Below are 19,887 nucleotides of genomic sequence, written 5' to 3'. Positions count from 1 at the left end.
GATATCGTCCTTTTCTTACTCTAATTGGCTTTCTTTTGAAAATTCTTCATAAAGAATTTAATGTGAATATTTATTCACCTCCCGTAGCTTGCAGCTTATGAACACTGTTCCAGGAAGATAGATACCCAAGGGTACACATAAGAGAAATGCACTCTCCTCAGAGTTCAGAGTCAAACCTCTATCTGCTCTTTCACCCAGATAAGCTTTGTGACCAAGGAGAACTTCCTCAATTTCTTGTATCTCTTTAGTTTAAGACCTGGGAGAGTGGCTAGTCCTAGCAGCTTGTTTTAGGTCTCTTCCTCCTAACCGCACTCTGATTCCCTCTTGGCATTTTATACCTCCAGGTATCTCAGAACAAAGGAACACATGAGGGATCCAGTAAAAGGAAGAGAATTTTAAGCCTCTTTACACCATGGAAAGGCCTACCTCCTGTTCCAGTGGCTCCGTTGTGTAATTGTTGCACCCATTCACCCTTGACTGATTTCAAGTTCCTCTGTGTGACTGTGGAGTGAAATGGGGGTTGGCAGTGGTAAGGGGAGCTGCAGTGTGCATTAGGCATTAGAGGAGCAGTCACATACCTATATCCCTAAAGGGGTCAGGCAAGTAAGGATCTAAATAAATGAGGCAGCTTTCAGTGAAGGGGAGACATTGGGCTTAATGGGTCTGAGTGAACAGGTTGGTATGTGTCCAGCCAATAGGCGGCAGTCTGACTTCATAAATATTGCTGATTGTTATCAGAAGAAGATGCTAATCAACCCATGCCTTACCTTACAATTTTGAAGAGAAGTTGGCCCTCCAGGTTTTTATGTGGAATCATCCAACTAAATCAGATTCAGAATACTTGAGCTAACATGGTGCAAGCCAAATAATCCACATCTGTAGGGTAGATTTGGCCTTTAGGTAACTAGTTTATAACCTCTGGTTGGGATGTGATTCAACTTGAAAAATGTTAGAAAGTTCCCAGTAAAGTACCTTCCTCTATTAAGGTATTGTTTTTCACCTCACATGTGCTGTATTTACTTAGAAATCCAAGCCAGAAATCTGGCAGATCATCTGTCACCAAATCATATGCATATTATCTTATTCATGTCTTTGACATTCAGTACTGCTTTGCTCTTACTGACTCTAAAATAATTTTGCCTAGATATTGCAATGGTCTCCCAGCTCATCTTCTTGCTACTGATCTCATGCCCTTTCTGTCTTGCCACCAAAATGATCTTTTAAAATGCAAATCTAATCATATGACTTCTTTGTTTAAAACCTTTTATTGGTTCTTCTTATCAGACGATAGAGACCAAACACCTTATAAGGAGCCTTTTGAACTATTGAAGCTTTGGTAACACTCTCCTTTTTTTAGTGAAAAGAGCATGAACTTGGAAGACAAAATTAGATTTCAAATCTTGTTTCCACCACCTATTTGTTATGTGACCGTGGGCAGAGCTTTTAGTGGTGGGTTTTCGTAAAATTCTATCCTTGGTTCTTACTCTCCACCCTCTCATTTCAATCATGCCTATAGCTTCATCCATAATGGCAAACATTTATTGAATACTTATTATGTGCTAGGCTCCATTCTAAGCACTTTTCACATATCAACTCAATCTTCACAACAAGGTTAAGGTAGGTAATATTATCTATAATTTTTAGATAAGAAAACTGAGGCTTGGAGATCTTGAGTAAGTTGCTCAAGGTATACAGCAAATTAATGACAAAGCTGAGACTCTGTCTAGACAGCATCTGGCTCCATAGCCTGTAGTTTTAACCATTTTGGTATACTACCTGTATACAGATGACTCATGTGCTGATCTCTTACTTAAAATATAGATATTTATATTCTTTTGCTCATAGGAAAGCTCCACCTGAGTCTCTCTTGGGACTTTTAAGCTCACGATGTTCAAAATTGATCTTACTATTTTTCTTTCTCTAGTCTTATTCCTTACCTCATTGAATGGCCTCATCCTTCATCCAACTGCCCAAGAGAATCCTAGAAATAATCCTAGATTCCCTCCTCTTCTTTACCTCCAGATTCAATTGATGACCAAACTCTGTTGACCTCATTGTTCAGATATCCCACTGCCACTAACCTTGTTCAGACTCTCATTTTCTCTCTCCCTTGGACCACTGGCTTCTTACAGTCAGGCCTCTTTACCTCTTGTCTTCTCTAGACCATCCCTGACCATTTAACATAGACATTTGATTAACGGACTCCCTTGCTCATAAGTCTTCAGTAGCTTATCCACTGGGTAAAATCTAAACAGCCATTTTTAGTGACAGCCCTAGGATAGTGTTTTTCAGTTTTTCAAACGGTCTGGGTTGAAATATCAAGGTTTAAATTTCCTATAAATATATATATATATGTATATATATACTTTCCTATACTTTCTTAAAATAAAAATGGTCACACACTTGGATATTGCACCAATGCCAAATTATTATAAAAGCTTTCTAAATCTCCACCTTCAATTTGTGTGCTTGTCTTGTGCACCAATAAAACACAGTTTGCAGACCAGCAGTGGAATGGGGACCCACACTTTAGGAAGCCTTGTTACATGGGACTGCAGAGTCTGATTGTGAGTGATATGCTCATGTTGGTCTCTTCTTTCTCCCTCTTCTACTGGTCTGTGTCCCTTTGCCCACATGATAAAGTTGTTATGGATTGATATGTTTTGGAGAAAGTTTTTATGCAGGTAAAGGAGAGACAGGAAGATGGAGTCTGCCCCTTAAGATTGTCGCAGTCAAAGAAAAACATAGAGACATTTAGTTGTTTTGCATGAAAATTGATTCATGTGTGGGGGAGTTGATTGACTGAGTTAAGGAACAGAGTCAAAAACAAGTTTTATAAGGGAAGGAGAGAGGACAGAGAAAAATGGTAGTCTGGGATGTTCCCAGTGAATCTTGTTTGCACCATTTTGGGTAAACAATTTTCTGTCAGCTAGCAAAGAGGAGTGTCTGGTTTCTACCCTTGAGTGGACAAAAGAAAACAATTTCAGTTGTTTTTGGGTTCTTCACAAAACGTTGCGAGTTTAGCTGTACAGTATACCTATCTGGCTATCTCTGGTGTAATGTCTGTCAGTGTCCTCCCATCAACACCTCCACCTTAGTTAGGCTAGGTCTGCACTGTTTCCTTCATTATAATTTTTAATCTTCAGCCTGTTAGTTAGGCCTGATTCTTCTAGAGAAGGGCCTCAGGCAGTAGCTGAATTAGTTGGTTGTGAGACTGGAGGCAAGGTGGCAAATTGTGTCACAGAAATGAGGAGAGGCATTCTCTCCATATTTGTGACTGTGGCAACTTAATGAGGTCTGCAGGTTTGGCACCTTCTGGATTTTGCAGCTTTGTAGAGGCATTGGGGACAGCACTTCAAGCAGGGAAGCCGGACTGGAAACCAGGAGGGGGGGTAGCATCCCCTTCAAGTGGCTTGTGGAGCACAAACATAGACATATTACTGTTTGAGCCTAATTAGAAAAATGAGCTTGTTTGTAGCTTTTCATTCAATCCCTTTCCACATTGGGGATCATTTAAACTTTAACAATTAATTTCACGTTAGCTTGATTTATTCAAGTAAAAGTGAAAGAAAGGCAGCTTTTATAAGTGCTTTTATAAAGCCACTAAACTCAGAGTTAGGAGACTTGAGATCTAATTGCTATTTTCCTATGGATTATTTGTGTGATAGACTCATCTGCAAAGTGTGGACATTGGCCTAGATATTCTCTAATATCCCTTCCTGTCTGATATTATGGAGAAGGAAAACTTGCGTATGATTTACACAGAGGGATATTCCTTCTAATGGTGGAAACTTTTTCACGTATTTACTATTTTTTTTAATCTCTTCACCCACTTGCCTAAATCATAAAGTATACGTGTTTTCCTTTCAGGACAGGAGGGCATTTTTTTTATTACTTTTCCTTTGTCAAGATATTTCGACACAATTTTTCCGCTTTCCTTAGTGTCCATTGGAGAACATCCCCTAGTGTCTCTGGAAGAAGGACCTGTGGTCAGTAGTTCATTCCTGTTTCCTGATCTTGGTTTGACTTGGCTAATAACCACTTGGGCTGATATTTTGATAATAATTATGGTGCTATTCATAATTGAGCTAAGCCTTTTTCTTTGATCCTGAAGGTGACTATGTGGAACAATGATTATGTTGGAGAAAAATACAGGATTTGATTAAATTCTTTCCTCTTTGGACTCCTTATTACTTTTGCATGGTATATAACTACCATTTAGTCATATAGCTTTCTAGTGATAGAGAAAAAACATCTAATTCTGGCCATGGGCAAGTGAGTCTTCTGGGGTCGATGAGAAATAAGCATACAAGAGACAAACTATGATATATGATCAATTGTTTATTTTCAATTTTCATGCAGTTCACTTTTTTGAAATCTGTGTGCCCAAGGAGATTTTTAATGAATGCAGAAAAACACAGAGTTCCAATAGAAGGATAATAGAGGCAGGTATACTGAGCCATGATATTAGTATAGCAGCTTTGGCCTTCAGACCAGTGATTTTATATTATTGGCTCCTTTGATATTTTTGGCAAAGATTAATGTACCAATCTGGAGAGGTTCTAAAATTTAACCTCAAAAAAAAAAAAGATGCTTACTTGAACCCGAGTCTACCAAAATACTCATAGTTTTCTAAATTTAGCTCTCCATGACATTGATTTCTTCCATTCACCATTTCCTGTCTATAAAGTTCAAAGATTCCTAGAGAATAAAAAGAAACTATCACCAAAGTAAAGAAATAGGGTAACATATTTTAAATAAAATTATAAGAAAAGATACCATCCCTAAAAGTATAATGAAAACTTTTTCATTCAAACTTGTGTTCTTGGTTCATTCTACTGCTCTTTGGGTTAATTACTTTTTTATTGGTTTCTCACTCATAATAATAGTATCTTTGAGATTGACAAAACCCCAGCTGTTTTGAAAGATCACTTGAATGGCTATATGTTCCTGGGTGTATATAACTGCCTGTTATATGGATCTCATAAATTATTCTCCGTATTCAGATCTGTCCCCGAATCCCACATGGCTGTAATCATGTCTGCCAGTTCAAGCCTGAGACTGTCCAAACCCTGACTCTCCATAGTCATAATCTGCACTTCCATAGCTGCCGTGCCTCCAACCTTGACCTGAATCATGCCTTTGCCTTTCAGTAATCACAGAATGAGAATTATTACTCCCAGAATGGTGATGACTGCTATGTGATTGTATTCTTGAATTATACCTTGAATCCTGAGAAGCAGGATTTGAGTGACCTTCTATTGATCCTTGCCATTCTGTTGTATTAGACATAGATGTCCCATAAAAGGATGATGTGTGACCATGACCAAGCTGAGAGTGTGAACGGGTATCACCTAAGTGACTGAATGTAGAATCAGGCTTTTGTCTTCTGCTGGAGCTTGAGTGCTCCACGACAAAGTCAAATGGATCACGAGAGAATGGAGGATCTGGATGAGATCCTGAGTAAGCTGAGCTATCAGGTGAATGTTCGGGATGAATGGATCTCTGGTCTCTTGAATTGGAATCTGAGAGGCCATGCGGTGAGGCCAAGTGTATTCCTGTAGACCCAGCTAGATTGAAATTCTCATTGGCCTGATTCACACTGGAACCCCGGTGTCTACTGCCACCAGACCCAGATGAGGTCTGTCCCTGTCCAGTCACTGAGTGTCTGGAGCTGTCTCCTGACTGCTCATAGCGGTGCCCCTGTCTTTCCCTGGTGCTGGATCCTGACTGTGCATGGGCAGAGTCAGAGTGCCTGTGGGTGGCTGTCTGCCCCTGATGGGACCCCGAGTGCCTAGCGCTATCTCCTGACTGGCCCTGGGTAGACCCGTGTTGGTGTCCAGAGCTGGAGCCAGGTCTTCCATGGGTCGAGGTGGAGTGTCTACCTGAACCTTCTGAATGTCCTTCACTGTCGCTGGCCTGACTAACACTGGATCCCCGACGTGCAGTGGTTCTGGATGCGGAGGATGATTGTCCACGTCCGGTGCCTGAGCGGCTGGAGCTGTCTGCTGACTGCGCATGGCGGGATTCCTGCCTTCCTCTGGTGCTGGACCCTGAGTGTCCACGGGATGAGTCGGTGTGTCCTCGAGAGGATGTCTCTGCGTGATGGGACCCTGATTGTCTAGAGGTGTCTGCAGACTGTCCATGAGTAGATCCTTGTCTTCCTCTGGCACCAGAGTCTGACTGTCTGTGGGCAGACTCAGGCTGCCCGTGATGGGCTTGGCGCCCTCCTTGAGAGCCAGAGTGTCTAGAGCTGTCTCCTGAGTGGCCGTGGGCGGATCCATGTTGGTTTCCTGAAGCAGACCCAGATCGTCTCTGGGAATCTTCTGAGTGCCCTTCACTATCACTGGCCTGACTCACACTGGATCCCGGTGTCTATTGCCAGTGGACCCAGATGAGGTCTGTCCATGTCCAGTCCCTGAGTGTCTGGAGCTGTCTCCTGACTGTTCATGGCGGCGCCCTGTCTTTCTCTGGTGCTGGATCGTGACTGTCCATGGGCAGAGTCGGAGTGCCTGTGGGTGGCTGTCTGCCCCTGATGGGACCCCGAGTGCCTAGCGCTATCTCCTGACTGGCCCTGGGTAGACCCGTGTTGGTGTCCAGAGCTGGAGCCAGGTCTTCCATGGGTCGAGGTGGAGTGTCTACCTGAACCTTCTGAATGTCCTTCGCTGTCGCTGGCCTGACTAACACTGGATCCCCGACGTGCAGTGGTTCTGGATGCGGAGGATGATTGTCCACGTCCGGTGCCTGAGCGGCTGGAGCTGTCTGCTGACTGCGCATGGCGGGATTCCTGCCTTCCTCTGGTGCTGGACCCTGAGTGTCCACGGGATGAGTCGGTGTGTCCTCGAGAGGATGTCTCTGCGTGATGGGACCCTGATTGTCTAGAGGTGTCTGCAGACTGTCCATGAGTAGATCCTTGTCTTCCTCTGGCACCAGAGTCTGACTGTCTGTGGGCAGACTCAGGCTGCCCGTGATGGGCTTGGCGCCCTCCTTGAGAGCCAGAGTGTCTAGAGCTGTCTCCTGAGTGGCCGTGGGCGGATCCATGTTGGTTTCCTGAAGCAGACCCAGATCGTCTCTGGGAATCTTCTGAGTGCCCTTCACTATCACTGGCCTGACTCACACTGGATCCCGGTGTCTATTGCCAGTGGACCCAGATGAGGTCTGTCCATGTCCAGTCCCTGAGTGTCTGGAGCTGTCTCCTGACTGTTCATGGCGGCGCCCTGTCTTTCTCTGGTGCTGGATCGTGACTGTCCATGGGCAGAGTCGGAGTGCCTGTGGGTGGCTGTCTGCCCCTGATGGGACCCCGAGTGCCTAGCGCTATCTCCTGACTGGCCCTGGGTAGACCCGTGTTGGTGTCCAGAGCTGGAGCCAGGTCTTCCATGGGTCGAGGTGGAGTGTCTACCTGAACCTTCTGAATGTCCTTCGCTGTCGCTGGCCTGACTAACACTGGATCCCCGACGTGCAGTGGTTCTGGATGCGGAGGATGATTGTCCACGTCCGGTGCCTGAGCGGCTGGAGCTGTCTGCTGACTGCGCATGGCGGGATTCCTGCCTTCCTCTGGTGCTGGACCCTGAGTGTCCACGGGATGAGTCGGTGTGTCCTCGAGAGGATGTCTCTGCGTGATGGGACCCTGATTGTCTAGAGGTGTCTGCAGACTGTCCATGAGTAGATCCTTGTCTTCCTCTGGCACCAGAGTCTGACTGTCTGTGGGCAGACTCAGGCTGCCCGTGATGGGCTTGGCGCCCTCCTTGAGAGCCAGAGTGTCTAGAGCTGTCTCCTGAGTGGCCGTGGGCGGATCCATGTTGGTTTCCTGAAGCAGACCCAGATCGTCTCTGGGAATCTTCTGAGTGCCCTTCACTATCACTGGCCTGACTCACACTGGATCCCCGGTGTCTATTGCCAGTGGACCCAGATGAGGTCTGTCCATGTCCAGTCCCTGAGTGTCTGGAGCTGTCTCCTGACTGTTCATGGCGGCGCCCCTGTCTTTCTCTGGTGCTGGATCGTGACTGTCCATGGGCAGAGTCGGAGTGCCTGTGGGTGGCTGTCTGCCCCTGATGGGACCCCGAGTGCCTAGCGCTATCTCCTGACTGGCCCTGGGTAGACCCGTGTTGGTGTCCAGAGCTGGAGCCAGGTCTTCCATGGGTCGAGGTGGAGTGTCTACCTGAACCTTCTGAATGTCCTTCGCTGTCGCTGGCCTGACTAACACTGGATCCCCGACGTGCAGTGGTTCTGGATGCGGAGGATGATTGTCCACGTCCGGTGCCTGAGCGGCTGGAGCTGTCTGCTGACTGCGCATGGCGGGATTCCTGCCTTCCTCTGGTGCTGGACCCTGAGTGTCCACGGATGAGTCGGTGTGTCCTCGAGAGGATGTCTCTGCGTGATGGGACCCTGATTGTCTAGAGGTGTCTGCAGACTGTCCATGAGTAGATCCTTGTCTTCCTCTGGCACCAGAGTCTGACTGTCTGTGGGCAGACTCAGGCTGCCCGTGATGGGCTTGGCGCCCTCCTTGAGAGCCAGAGTGTCTAGAGCTGTCTCCTGAGTGGCCGTGGGCGGATCCATGTTGGTTTCCTGAAGCAGACCCAGATCGTCTCTGGGAATCTTCTGAGTGCCCTTCACTATCACTGGCCTGACTCACACTGGATCCCCGGTGTCTATTGCCAGTGGACCCAGATGAGGTCTGTCCATGTCCAGTCCCTGAGTGTCTGGAGCTGTCTCCTGACTGTTCATGGCGGCGCCCCTGTCTTTCTCTGGTGCTGGATCGTGACTGTCCATGGGCAGAGTCGGAGTGCCTGTGGGTGGCTGTCTGCCCCTGATGGGCCCCCGAGTGCCTAGCGCTATCTCCTGACTGGCCCTGGGTAGACCCGTGTTGGTGTCCAGAGCTGGAGCCAGGTCTTCCATGGGTCGAGGTGGAGTGTCTACCTGAACCTTCTGAATGTCCTTCGCTGTCGCTGGCCTGACTAACACTGGATCCCCGACGTGCAGTGGTTCTGGATGCGGAGGATGATTGTCCACGTCCGGTGCCTGAGCGGCTGGAGCTGTCTGCTGACTGCGCATGGCGGGATTCCTGCCTTCCTCTGGTGCTGGACCCTGAGTGTCCACGGGATGAGTCGGTGTGTCCTTGAGAGGATGTCTCTGCGTGATGGGACCCTGATTGTCTAGAGGTGTCTGCAGACTGTCCATGAGTAGATCCTTGTCTTCCTCTGGCACCAGAGTCTGACTGTCTGTGGGCAGACTCAGGCTGCCCGTGATGGGCTTGGCGCCCTCCTTGAGAGCCAGAGTGTCTAGAGCTGTCTCCTGAGTGGCCGTGGGCGGATCCATGTTGGTTTCCTGAAGCAGACCCAGATCGTCTCTGGGAATCTTCTGAGTGCCCTTCACTATCACTGGCCTGACTCACACTGGATCCCCGGTGTCTATTGCCAGTGGACCCAGATGAGGTCTGTCCATGTCCAGTCCCTGAGTGTCTGGAGCTGTCTCCTGACTGTTCATGGCGGCGCCCCTGTCTTTCTCTGGTGCTGGATCGTGACTGTCCATGGGCAGAGTCGGAGTGCCTGTGGGTGGCTGTCTGCCCCTGATGGGACCCCGAGTGCCTAGCGCTATCTCCTGACTGGCCCTGGGTAGACCCGTGTTGGTGTCCAGAGCTGGAGCCAGGTCTTCCATGGGTCGAGGTGGAGTGTCTACCTGAACCTTCTGAATGTCCTTCGCTGTCGCTGGCCTGACTAACACTGGATCCCGACGTGCAGTGGTTCTGGATGCGGAGGATGATTGTCCACGTCCGGTGCCTGAGCGGCTGGAGCTGTCTGCTGACTGCGCATGGCGGGATTCCTGCCTTCCTCTGGTGCTGGACCCTGAGTGTCCACGGGATGAGTCGGTGTGTCCTCGAGAGGATGTCTCTGCGTGATGGGACCCTGATTGTCTAGAGGTGTCTGCAGACTGTCCATGAGTAGATCCTTGTCTTCCTCTGGCACCAGAGTCTGACTGTCTGTGGGCAGACTCAGGCTGCCCGTGATGGGCTTGGCGCCCTCCTTGAGAGCCAGAGTGTCTAGAGCTGTCTCCTGAGTGGCCGTGGGCGGATCCATGTTGGTTTCCTGAAGCAGACCCAGATCGTCTCTGGGAATCTTCTGAGTGCCCTTCACTATCACTGGCCTGACTCACACTGGATCCCCGGTGTCTATTGCCAGTGGACCCAGATGAGGTCTGTCCATGTCCAGTCCCTGAGTGTCTGGAGCTGTCTCCTGACTGTTCATGGCGGCGCCCCTGTCTTTCTCTGGTGCTGGATCGTGACTGTCCATGGGCAGAGTCGGAGTGCCTGTGGGTGGCTGTCTGCCCCTGATGGGACCCCGAGTGCCTAGCGCTATCTCCTGACTGGCCCTGGGTAGACCCGTGTTGGTGTCCAGAGCTGGAGCCAGGTCTTCCATGGGTCGAGGTGGAGTGTCTACCTGAACCTTCTGAATGTCCTTCGCTGTCGCTGGCCTGACTAACACTGGATCCCCGACGTGCAGTGGTTCTGGATGCGGAGGATGATTGTCCACGTCCGGTGCCTGAGCGGCTGGAGCTGTCTGCTGACTGCGCATGGCGGGATTCCTGCCTTCCTCTGGTGCTGGACCCTGAGTGTCCACGGGGTGAGTCGGTGTGTCCTCGAGAGGATGTCTCTGCGTGATGGGACCCTGATTGTCTAGAGGTGTCTGCAGACTGTCCATGAGTAGATCCTTGTCTTCCTCTGGCACCAGAGTCTGACTGTCTGTGGGCAGACTCAGGCTGCCCGTGATGGGCTTGGCGCCCTCCTTGAGAGCCAGAGTGTCTAGAGCTGTCTCCTGAGTGGCCGTGGGCGGATCCATGTTGGTTTGCTGAAGCAGACCCAGATCGTCTCTGGGAATCTTCTGAGTGCCCTTCACTATCACTGGCCTGACTCACACTGGATCCCCGGTGTCTATTGCCAGTGGACCCAGATGAGGTCTGTCCATGTCCAGTCCCTGAGTGTCTGGAGCTGTCTCCTGACTGTTCATGGCGGCGCCCCTGTCTTTCTCTGGTGCTGGATCGTGACTGTCCATGGGCAGAGTCGGAGTGCCTGTGGGTGGCTGTCTGCCCCTGATGGGACCCTGAGTGCCTAGCGCTATCTCCTGACTGGCCCTGGGTAGACCCGTGTTGGTGTCCAGAGCTGGAGCCAGGTCTTCCATGGGTCGAGGTGGAGTGTCTACCTGAACCTTCTGAATGTCCTTCGCTGTCGCTGGCCTGACTAACACTGGATCCCCGACGTGCAGTGGTTCTGGATGCGGAGGATGATTGTCCACGTCCGGTGCCTGAGCGGCTGGAGCTGTCTGCTGACTGCGCATGGCGGGATTCCTGCCTTCCTCTGGTGCTGGACCCTGAGTGTCCACGGGATGAGTCAGTGTGTCCTCGAGAGGATGTCTCTGCGTGATGGGACCCTGATTGTCTAGAGGTGTCTGCAGACTGTCCATGAGTAGATCCTTGTCTTCCTCTGGCACCAGAGTCTGACTGTCTGTGGGCAGACTCAGGCTGCCCGTGATGGGCTTGGCGCCCTCCTTGAGAGCCAGAGTGTCTAGAGCTGTCTCCTGAGTGGCCGTGGGCGGATCCATGTTGGTTTCTTGAAGCAGACCCAGATCGTCTCTGGGAATCTTCTGAGTGCCCTTCACTATCACTGGCCTGACTCACACTGGATCCCCGGTGTCTATTGCCAGTGGACCCAGATGAGGTCTGTCCATGTCCAGTCCCTGAGTGTCTGGAGCTGTCTCCTGACTGTTCATGGCGGCGCCCCTGTCTTTCTCTGGTGCTGGATCGTGACTGTCCATGGGCAGAGTCGGAGTGCCTGTGGGTGGCTGTCTGCCCCTGATGGGACCCCGAGTGACTAGCGCTATCTCCTGACTGGCCCTGGGTAGACCCGTGTTGGTGTCCAGAGCTGGAGCCAGGTCTTCCATGGGTCGAGGTGGAGTGTCTACCTGAACCTTCTGAATGTCCTTCGCTGTCGCTGGCCTGACTAACACTGGATCCCCGACGTGCAGTGGTTCTGGATGCGGAGGATGATTGTCCACGTCCGGTGCCTGAGCGGCTGGAGCTGTCTGCTGACTGCGCATGGCGGGATTCCTGCCTTCCTCTGGTGCTGGACCCTGAGTGTCCACGGGATGAGTCGGTGTGTCCTCGAGAGGATGTCTCTGCGTGATGGGACCCTGATTGTCTAGAGGTGTCTGCAGACTGTCCATGAGTAGATCCTTGTCTTCCTCTGGCACCAGAGTCTGACTGTCTGTGGGCAGACTCAGGCTGCCCGTGATGGGCTTGGCGCCCTCCTTGAGAGCCAGAGTGTCTAGAGCTGTCTCCTGAGTGGCCGTGGGCGGATCCATGTTGGTTTCCTGAAGCAGACCCAGATCGTCTCTGGGAATCTTCTGAGTGCCCTTCACTATCACTGGCCTGACTCACACTGGATCCCCGGTGTCTATTGCCAGTGGACCCAGATGAGGTCTGTCCATGTCCAGTCCCTGAGTGTCTGGAGCTGTCTCCTGACTGTTCATGGCGGCGCCCCTGTCTTTCTCTGGTGCTGGATCGTGACTGTCCATGGGCAGAGTCGGAGTGCCTGTGGGTGGCTGTCTGCCCCTGATGGGACCCCGAGTGCCTAGCGCTATCTCCTGACTGGCCCTGGGTAGACCCGTGTTGGTGTCCAGAGCTGGAGCCAGGTCTTCCATGGGTCGAGGTGGAGTGTCTACCTGAACCTTCTGAATGTCCTTCGCTGTCGCTGGCCTGACTAACACTGGATCCCCGACGTGCAGTGGTTCTGGATGCGGAGGATGATTGTCCACGTCCGGTGCCTGAGCGGCTGGAGCTGTCTGCTGACTGCGCATGGCGGGATTCCTGCCTTCCTCTGGTGCTGGACCCTGAGTGTCCACGGGATGAGTCGGTGTGTCCTCGAGAGGATGTCTCTGCGTGATGGGACCCTGATTGTCTAGAGGTGTCTGCAGACTGTCCATGAGTAGATCCTTGTCTTCCTCTGGCACCAGAGTCTGACTGTCTGTGGGCAGACTCAGGCTGCCCGTGATGGGCTTGGCGCCCTCCTTGAGAGCCAGAGTGTCTAGAGCTGTCTCCTGAGTGGCCGTGGGCGGATCCATGTTGGTTTCCTGAAGCAGACCCAGATCGTCTCTGGGAATCTTCTGAGTGCCCTTCACTATCACTGGCCTGACTCACACTGGATCCCCGGTGTCTATTGCCAGTGGACCCAGATGAGGTCTGTCCATGTCCAGTCCCTGAGTGTCTGGAGCTGTCTCCTGACTGTTCATGGCGGCGCCCCTGTCTTTCTCTGGTGCTGGATCGTGACTGTCCATGGGCAGAGTCGGAGTGCCTGTGGGTGGCTGTCTGCCCCTGATGGGACCCTGAGTGCCTAGCGCTATCTCCTGACTGGCCCTGGGTAGACCCGTGTTGGTGTCCAGAGCTGGAGCCAGGTCTTCCATGGGTCGAGGTGGAGTGTCTACCTGAACCTTCTGAATGTCCTTCGCTGTCGCTGGCCTGACTAACACTGGATCCCCGACGTGCAGTGGTTCTGGATGCGGAGGATGATTGTCCACGTCCGGTGCCTGAGCGGCTGGAGCTGTCTGCTGACTGCTCATGGCGGGATTCCTGCCTTCCTCTGGTGCTGGACCCTGAGTGTCCAAGGGATGAGTCGGTGTGTCCTCGAGAGGATGTCTCTGCGTGATGGGACCCTGATTGTCTAGAGCTGTCTTCAGAGTGTCCACGAATAGATCGTTCTCCTCTTCTGTCACCAGAGTCTGATGGTCCATGGGAAGACTCAGGCTGCCCTTCATGGGCTTGGCGCCCTCGTCTATAGCCATAGTGTCTAGAGCTGTCTCCTGAGTGGCCGTGGGCGGATCCATGTTGGTTTCCTGAACGGTACCCAGATGGCCTCTCTGAGTCATCCCCGTCTCTCTCACTGTCCGTTTCCTTTCTCACAGTGGACCCTCCATTTCTATGTCTCCCAGAATGGTTTGGTGACTGTTCATTCACAGAATTTGAGTCATTCTTTTCATCCTCTCTATTTCTTTCTTTGTAAATGTTCATTTCTCTGGATTTGACGTCTGAATATCTTATTTCTTTTCGCTGAATATTTTTGTTTTCTAGTATAGTTTCTTCTGATGCCTTGTATAAGTCATCAAAATCTGATTGTTTCCCTTTTGCATAACCATGTCTTCTATTTTCAGCACCAATTTTCTCTTCTCTTCCTTCAGTTATCCTCTTTTTAGTATCACCTGCGTTGTTCCTTCTTCTGTTTACCTCAGGGGAACTTGAGTTTCTTTTCATGTTCCCCGTTGGCTCATGATGTGTTTTCCCACATCCCTCTTCATGTCTTGAAGTAGATCTTTCACCTTTTCCTCCCTTTCTTCCAGATCTAGACCTGTGTCTACTTTCCCCTCTTCGTCTTTGGCTTTTGGATCTTGCCGCCTTCCTCTTTTCATCACTTCTTGAGTGACTAGTTATTCCTTTTCTTTCCTCTTCTTCTTCTTCTGTGGCATCTTTTTCATGTTGATTATGGTATCCATCCTTTTTTTGCTTTTGCCGTGATGCTTGGAGTTTCTGTCTTCTGGTAGACTGATAGTATGCTTGAGCCAACTTGTATACCATCAGAAAAAACTCCGTAAAGTCTATTTTCTTGTTGTGGTCCATATCAAGGATATGCATGAAGACATCAGCAGTGTCTGGGTCATCTGGATTCTGTACAGAGGGAAGACAGAGAGCGAGACTATATTAGACTGTCTCACATCATCAATGAAATAATTCAACAATTATTTACAGAACGTGAATACTTTGTACGTTAAAGTGGAATCATATATAGTGTTTTTTTCTTTAATACTGTTTGCTTATCATGACTCAGCTGTAAACTATAGGTACTGTAGTAAAAAAAAAAATCTTAATCTCATATAGTGACATGACAAGATTTGATGGGGCAAGTGCCTCTTTTTCCTACTTCAAATATCAATATTTTATAAAATCCATATTTGAATTATATTTTAAATATACCGTTAATGTTCTTGATATTGGGAAGAATATTATGAAGAGCTAGCTAATTGGCATTCATTTCTTTGTCATTATATATTTGTATTATTTTCCCTTCACAGAGGGTGTGTGTGTGAGTGTGCACGTACATACGTGTGTGTCTGTGTATAGTAGATATAAAGGTATAAAGAGAGAAAAACAAATTATATGTGTTTTGAAATAAGATCAAATCTGTTCTTATTCCAAAAAAAAAAAAATAATTCCCAAAGAATTCACAATAATCCTTTGTCAGATTATTGAATCAGATTAGAAATGCTATACCCTTTAGTCTTGGCAAATATCTTGTACCTTTAGGATTGGCTGAAACTCTATTTCCAGAAGTTCCTTCAGTTCTTTTTTGCTCAGCGTGTCAGTCTCTTTATCTCTTGTTGAATATTGGTGGAATAGGTCGATGATGGCAATGATGTTTTCCAGAATGGTAGACATCTTGCTGAAATATAGGTGAACCTAGAAAGAAGAAATAAACGTGTACTTTTCTTTTTCTAGGTCATAACAGTTAGTATAATGAATTTCCACATTTTTAAACCTAGGTCTTCCCCTAAGTAGTCCAGCTTTGAAAATGAAAGATATCCATGAAATACTCCTCTCTACCATCTACATAGTGAAAATCAACACCTAGTTTGACTGAATTACTAAAATTGCTAATTTCTTGGCTTTGAACCCATTCACAGCAGGATTTAGATAGTCTCGTAGCACTCAGTGTGCTATAGATAAGACTGTCCCTCTTGTTGATCTGGCCAGTGCTCATAGCAGAATTTTAGAAAGGCCCACTGTCAGATGCAGGAAAATTTACTCATACTAACTTGCTGAAAATCAGTTTTCCAAAAGCTAATTTGCTAAATCATCAGTTTGTTGAGAGAGAATTTTCTGAAAGCCAATTTGCCAAATCACTGAGACACTCAGTGAGCATTCACTCAATTTATCTTTTTTTCCCCAACAATTCTTGAAGTTTGCAGTATTTTTAATTGGATAGGATGACTTGAATAGCTTTGCAATACTATAAAAATTTTTTTGTCGACTGACTTTTTAAAAAAAATTTTATTTATTTATTTTTTCCCCCCAAAGCCCCAGTAGATAGTTGTATGTTATAGGTGCACGTCCTTCTAGATGCTGTATGTGGGACACGGCCTCAGCATGGCCGAAGAAGCAGTGAGTCGGTGCGTGCCCGGGATCCGAACCCGGGCCGCCAGCAGCGGAGCGCGCGCACTTAACCGCTAAGCCACGGGGCCGGCCCATGTTGACTGACTTTCGTTTTGCCACTTAAGGAATAGCATTTAAAGAATATTCACTTTATCTCATTGGTAAACAAAGAAATTAATAAGCATGTCAATAAATCTAAGGAAACATTTATTGTATAAAAGCATTATAATGACTACCTTAGGGTTATAAAACTAGGCAAAACTGAATGCTATAGGAAGTCATCATGTGAAAGACATGACTGTAGTGGTCAGGGCTAAGCATTTAAGGACCTTGGATTGTTTGATAAGAGGAAATAAGTATTGAATAACTTTTGACATGGTTAAACATATATTTTGGTAACTATATGATTAACCACTAAAAGAACAGAATTTATAACTTCTAAACCATTAGAGAGGAAAAAAAGGAATAAAAAAACTCAATCAATTCTATAGAAACTGGGAAAGAAGAAAATAAGAATCAGAAAAGGCAGGGTAAACAAAGTGTAAAATAAAAGTAGAATTTCATATAATTTTATCATGAATTATAATACATGTAAATTGGATCAGACTTGCTGGTTAAAAGACAGATTGTGTTGGGGCCGGCCTGATGGCACTAGTGGTTAAGTGCGGCCGCTCCGCTGTGGCAGCACGGGATTCGCAGGTTCAGATCCCAGGCTCGCACCGACACACTGCTTGGCGCAAGCCATGCTGTGGTGGCATCCCATATAAAGTGGAGCAAGATGGGCGTGGATGTTAGCCCAGGGCCAGTCTTCCTCAGCAAAAAAAGAGGAGGATTGGCAGATGTTACCTCAGGGCTGGTCTTCCTCACAAAAAACACAAAAACAAAAACAAAAAAAAACACAGATTGTAAGGACTGAATTAAAACATGCAGTTATATGCTTTTTACAAAAAACACACCTAAGATTTAAAATTTTTTCATCTGCTGTTATTTATGGTAATATTCTAGATCTTGGATTTATCTGTAATTGCACCATCTTCAACATCTCCATCTCAAGGATTTCACTGTGACCTCCTCTTGTACCCTGACTTCAATAATTCTTTGGCCTCACTGTCTACTTACAGCTTTATATAGTCGTTACCCTTTTTACCTTAGTTAGACATTATGGTTCATCTCCATCATTGCTCCTTGCATACACCCTCTATCCCTTGCCCTACTGTTTCTTGTACTCACTGGCCAAAGCTTCAACAGCTTCTTCCTTTCCTTCATCTCAGAAGATGTCCTTGATTTTTATTTCACTGAGAACTTAGAAGCCATTGGTAAAGAATTCCCTCATTTTCCCAATATCTGATCACCCAATCTACTGTGTTTGTATCAATATACCTTAGCCTTCACTGCTGTTGTGGTTGATGAACTGTCTGTGCTTCTCTCCTCTGTTTTGGCACTGGACTCCACTCTCTCTTACCTACTGAAACACTTTGCTTTTGCAACTGTTCACTTTCTCTCCTACATCATCAATTTCTCTTTCTCTACTGGATCATTCCCTTTAGCATGTATTCATGCTGAAATGTCTCTTATCTAACACTGCCTTCTCCCATCCCACAACTTCCTTTAGGCACCATCTGATTTATCTTTTTTATAGCAAAACCCTCAAAAGATATGCCTATACTTTTTTTATTCAGTTCCTATTTTCTTTTGCTCAAATTACCTTTCTAGGTCAAAATCCACTAAAACTCTCATAAAGATAAAAAATGTCCTTTATCTTGCCAAATCAAACTAGCCATTTTCATTTCACGTATTGCTTGACATATCAGCAGTGTGTGATGCAGCTGTCTACATCCTCCCTCAGAGACCCCACACTCTTCCATTTCTCCCCCAGCCTCACTGCCGATTTTCTCTTAGTCTCCTCTCCCAGCCTCTAATGTTGATGTGCCCTGAGATTCACTGCTTACTTCTTTTCTCTATTTATACTTCCTTGGGGTAGCTCATCTAGCTCTGAAACTTTAAGTCCTATGCGTGGGTTGACAACTCCCAGGTTTATATGTCCAGCCACAGACTCGCCTAAGCTTGAGATGAGTCTAAATGGCTATCCAATATTTCTACTTGGGCCTAATAGAGATCTTAAGCCTAATATGTTCAAAGCAGAAGTCTTGATTTCCAACTACTTTACCCCACACCCCATCTCCTCCCCAGTTATCCCTATTTCCCTGTTGCTCAAGTGACAAACCTGGGAATTAGTCTTGGTTCTTCCTTTTCTCACATCTCATGTCTAATCTATCAACATGTTTTATCAAGTGTGCTTTCAGAATATCCCTGAGATGGGTCTCTTTTCACTAACTCCACACTCTCGCCTTCTCTAGTACTTTATTTTGATCATAACAAAAACATACTGGAGTATATCCCATCTTTAAAAACCACCCCTTGAACCAATAATCCCTCCTCCACCAAGATGTCCCTCTCCATCCTACTGTCCTAATTAGCTGCTTCTTATCATAGCAAAGATTCTTCAAAGAGTTTTCTCTTTTTAAATGTTTACCACCCATTTTCTTTTTAACCCAGTTTTCTCAATTTTCTTTCTCCAAAACTCTATTGAAACTGATTTGTGTCAAATCACCTATGATCTCCAATTTGCTGAATACAGTGGTCAGTTCATCATCATCATTTTACTCAACCTCTTGGTAGTATAAAATAGAGTTGACTATTCCCTCCTTAATGGAATCTTTTTGTTTCTTAGATCTCATGACACCACATTCTCCTGGAATTCCTCCTACCTATTGGCTGCTCTTTTTCAGTATTCTTTGCTAACCTCTCATCTTCTGCCCAATCTCAAAAGTTTGGAAATTCCAATGGCCGTGTTCTTGACCTTGTTTTTTTTTTTTTAATATCTACTCACTTTTCCTGGGCAATCCCATTGGATCCTTGACTTCAGATACCATCTATCTGGTAACTTCCAAATCGATACCTCTAGGCATGACCTTTCCCTTGAGCTCTACGTTCACTCATTCACACGTTCATTTGTTTAACAAACATTGAACAGCTACTACAGGATTAGGCACTATTTTATGCTCTGGGGATATAGTAGTGAACAAGGTAGATGAGGTACCTGCTCTTGTGAAGACAATAAACAAACACATAAATGAATGAAACAATTAGATATTGAGAAGTGATATACATACTATCAGAACGAGAGTGGTGCTATATAGAGTTTTGGGGGGTACTTTAGATTGATCAGAGAAGGTTTAGTGGTAAAGGGGACATTTGAGCCTAAAATGGAAAAATAAAAAGGAACTAATCTTGTTGATTAGTTGAAAAATTTTAGGCCAAGGAAACAGTGCAATGATCCCAAAATGGGAATCAGCTTGGCTTGTTAGCAATATAGAAAAAAGACCAACTTCAGAACATTGGGGGCAAATCAGAAGTAATAGAAGTTAAAGTCAGAGATATAGACAGGGGTCAGATAATGGTGATCTTTTAAATAGGGTAACATTTGTGCATTTTATTCTAGGTGTGCTAGGAAGTCACTAGATGATTTTTTTGTAAGAGAGTGATCTAATAGGATTCAGTTTTAAAAGATCATTTTGTGCAATGGCTTATTAGGTTGTTTCAGAGTAACTTCCTTTGAGAACAACTAGAAAGCTGGTCTGTGTGTTTGTGTGTGTATGTGAAGTTATCAGAATGTTATCAAGACTGTGATGATTGATTGAA

At 46.9% G+C, this 19,887-nt stretch overlaps 1 protein-coding gene across 1 annotated transcript in view; it reads right to left on the bottom strand.

The window, feature by feature from the left end:
- Nucleotides 1-5,049: 5,049 nt before the first annotated feature.
- The window catches only part of LOC101406147 (uncharacterized), a 61,228-nt gene continuing 46,390 nt past the window's right edge, over nt 5,050-19,887 (bottom strand). The window contains 9 exon segments of the mRNA XM_087417791.1: nt 5,050-6,371; nt 6,374-6,457; nt 6,460-7,092; nt 7,140-7,214; nt 7,217-8,338; nt 8,341-9,887; nt 9,974-13,004; nt 13,080-14,703; nt 15,334-15,475. Coding sequence (XP_087273917.1) covers nt 5,050-6,371; nt 6,374-6,457; nt 6,460-7,092; nt 7,140-7,214; nt 7,217-8,338; nt 8,341-9,887; nt 9,974-13,004; nt 13,080-14,703; nt 15,334-15,475 — 9,580 coding nt within the window.

The sequence above is a fragment of the Ceratotherium simum genome, chromosome 2 (genome assembly GCF_057802395.1).
Source record: "Ceratotherium simum simum isolate JZ-2026a chromosome 2, ASM5780239v1, whole genome shotgun sequence".
Lineage (NCBI taxonomy): Eukaryota > Metazoa > Chordata > Mammalia > Perissodactyla > Rhinocerotidae > Ceratotherium > Ceratotherium simum.
The sequence above is the reverse complement of the archived record's forward strand: the minus strand, read 5'-3'. Positions and strand labels throughout refer to the sequence as shown.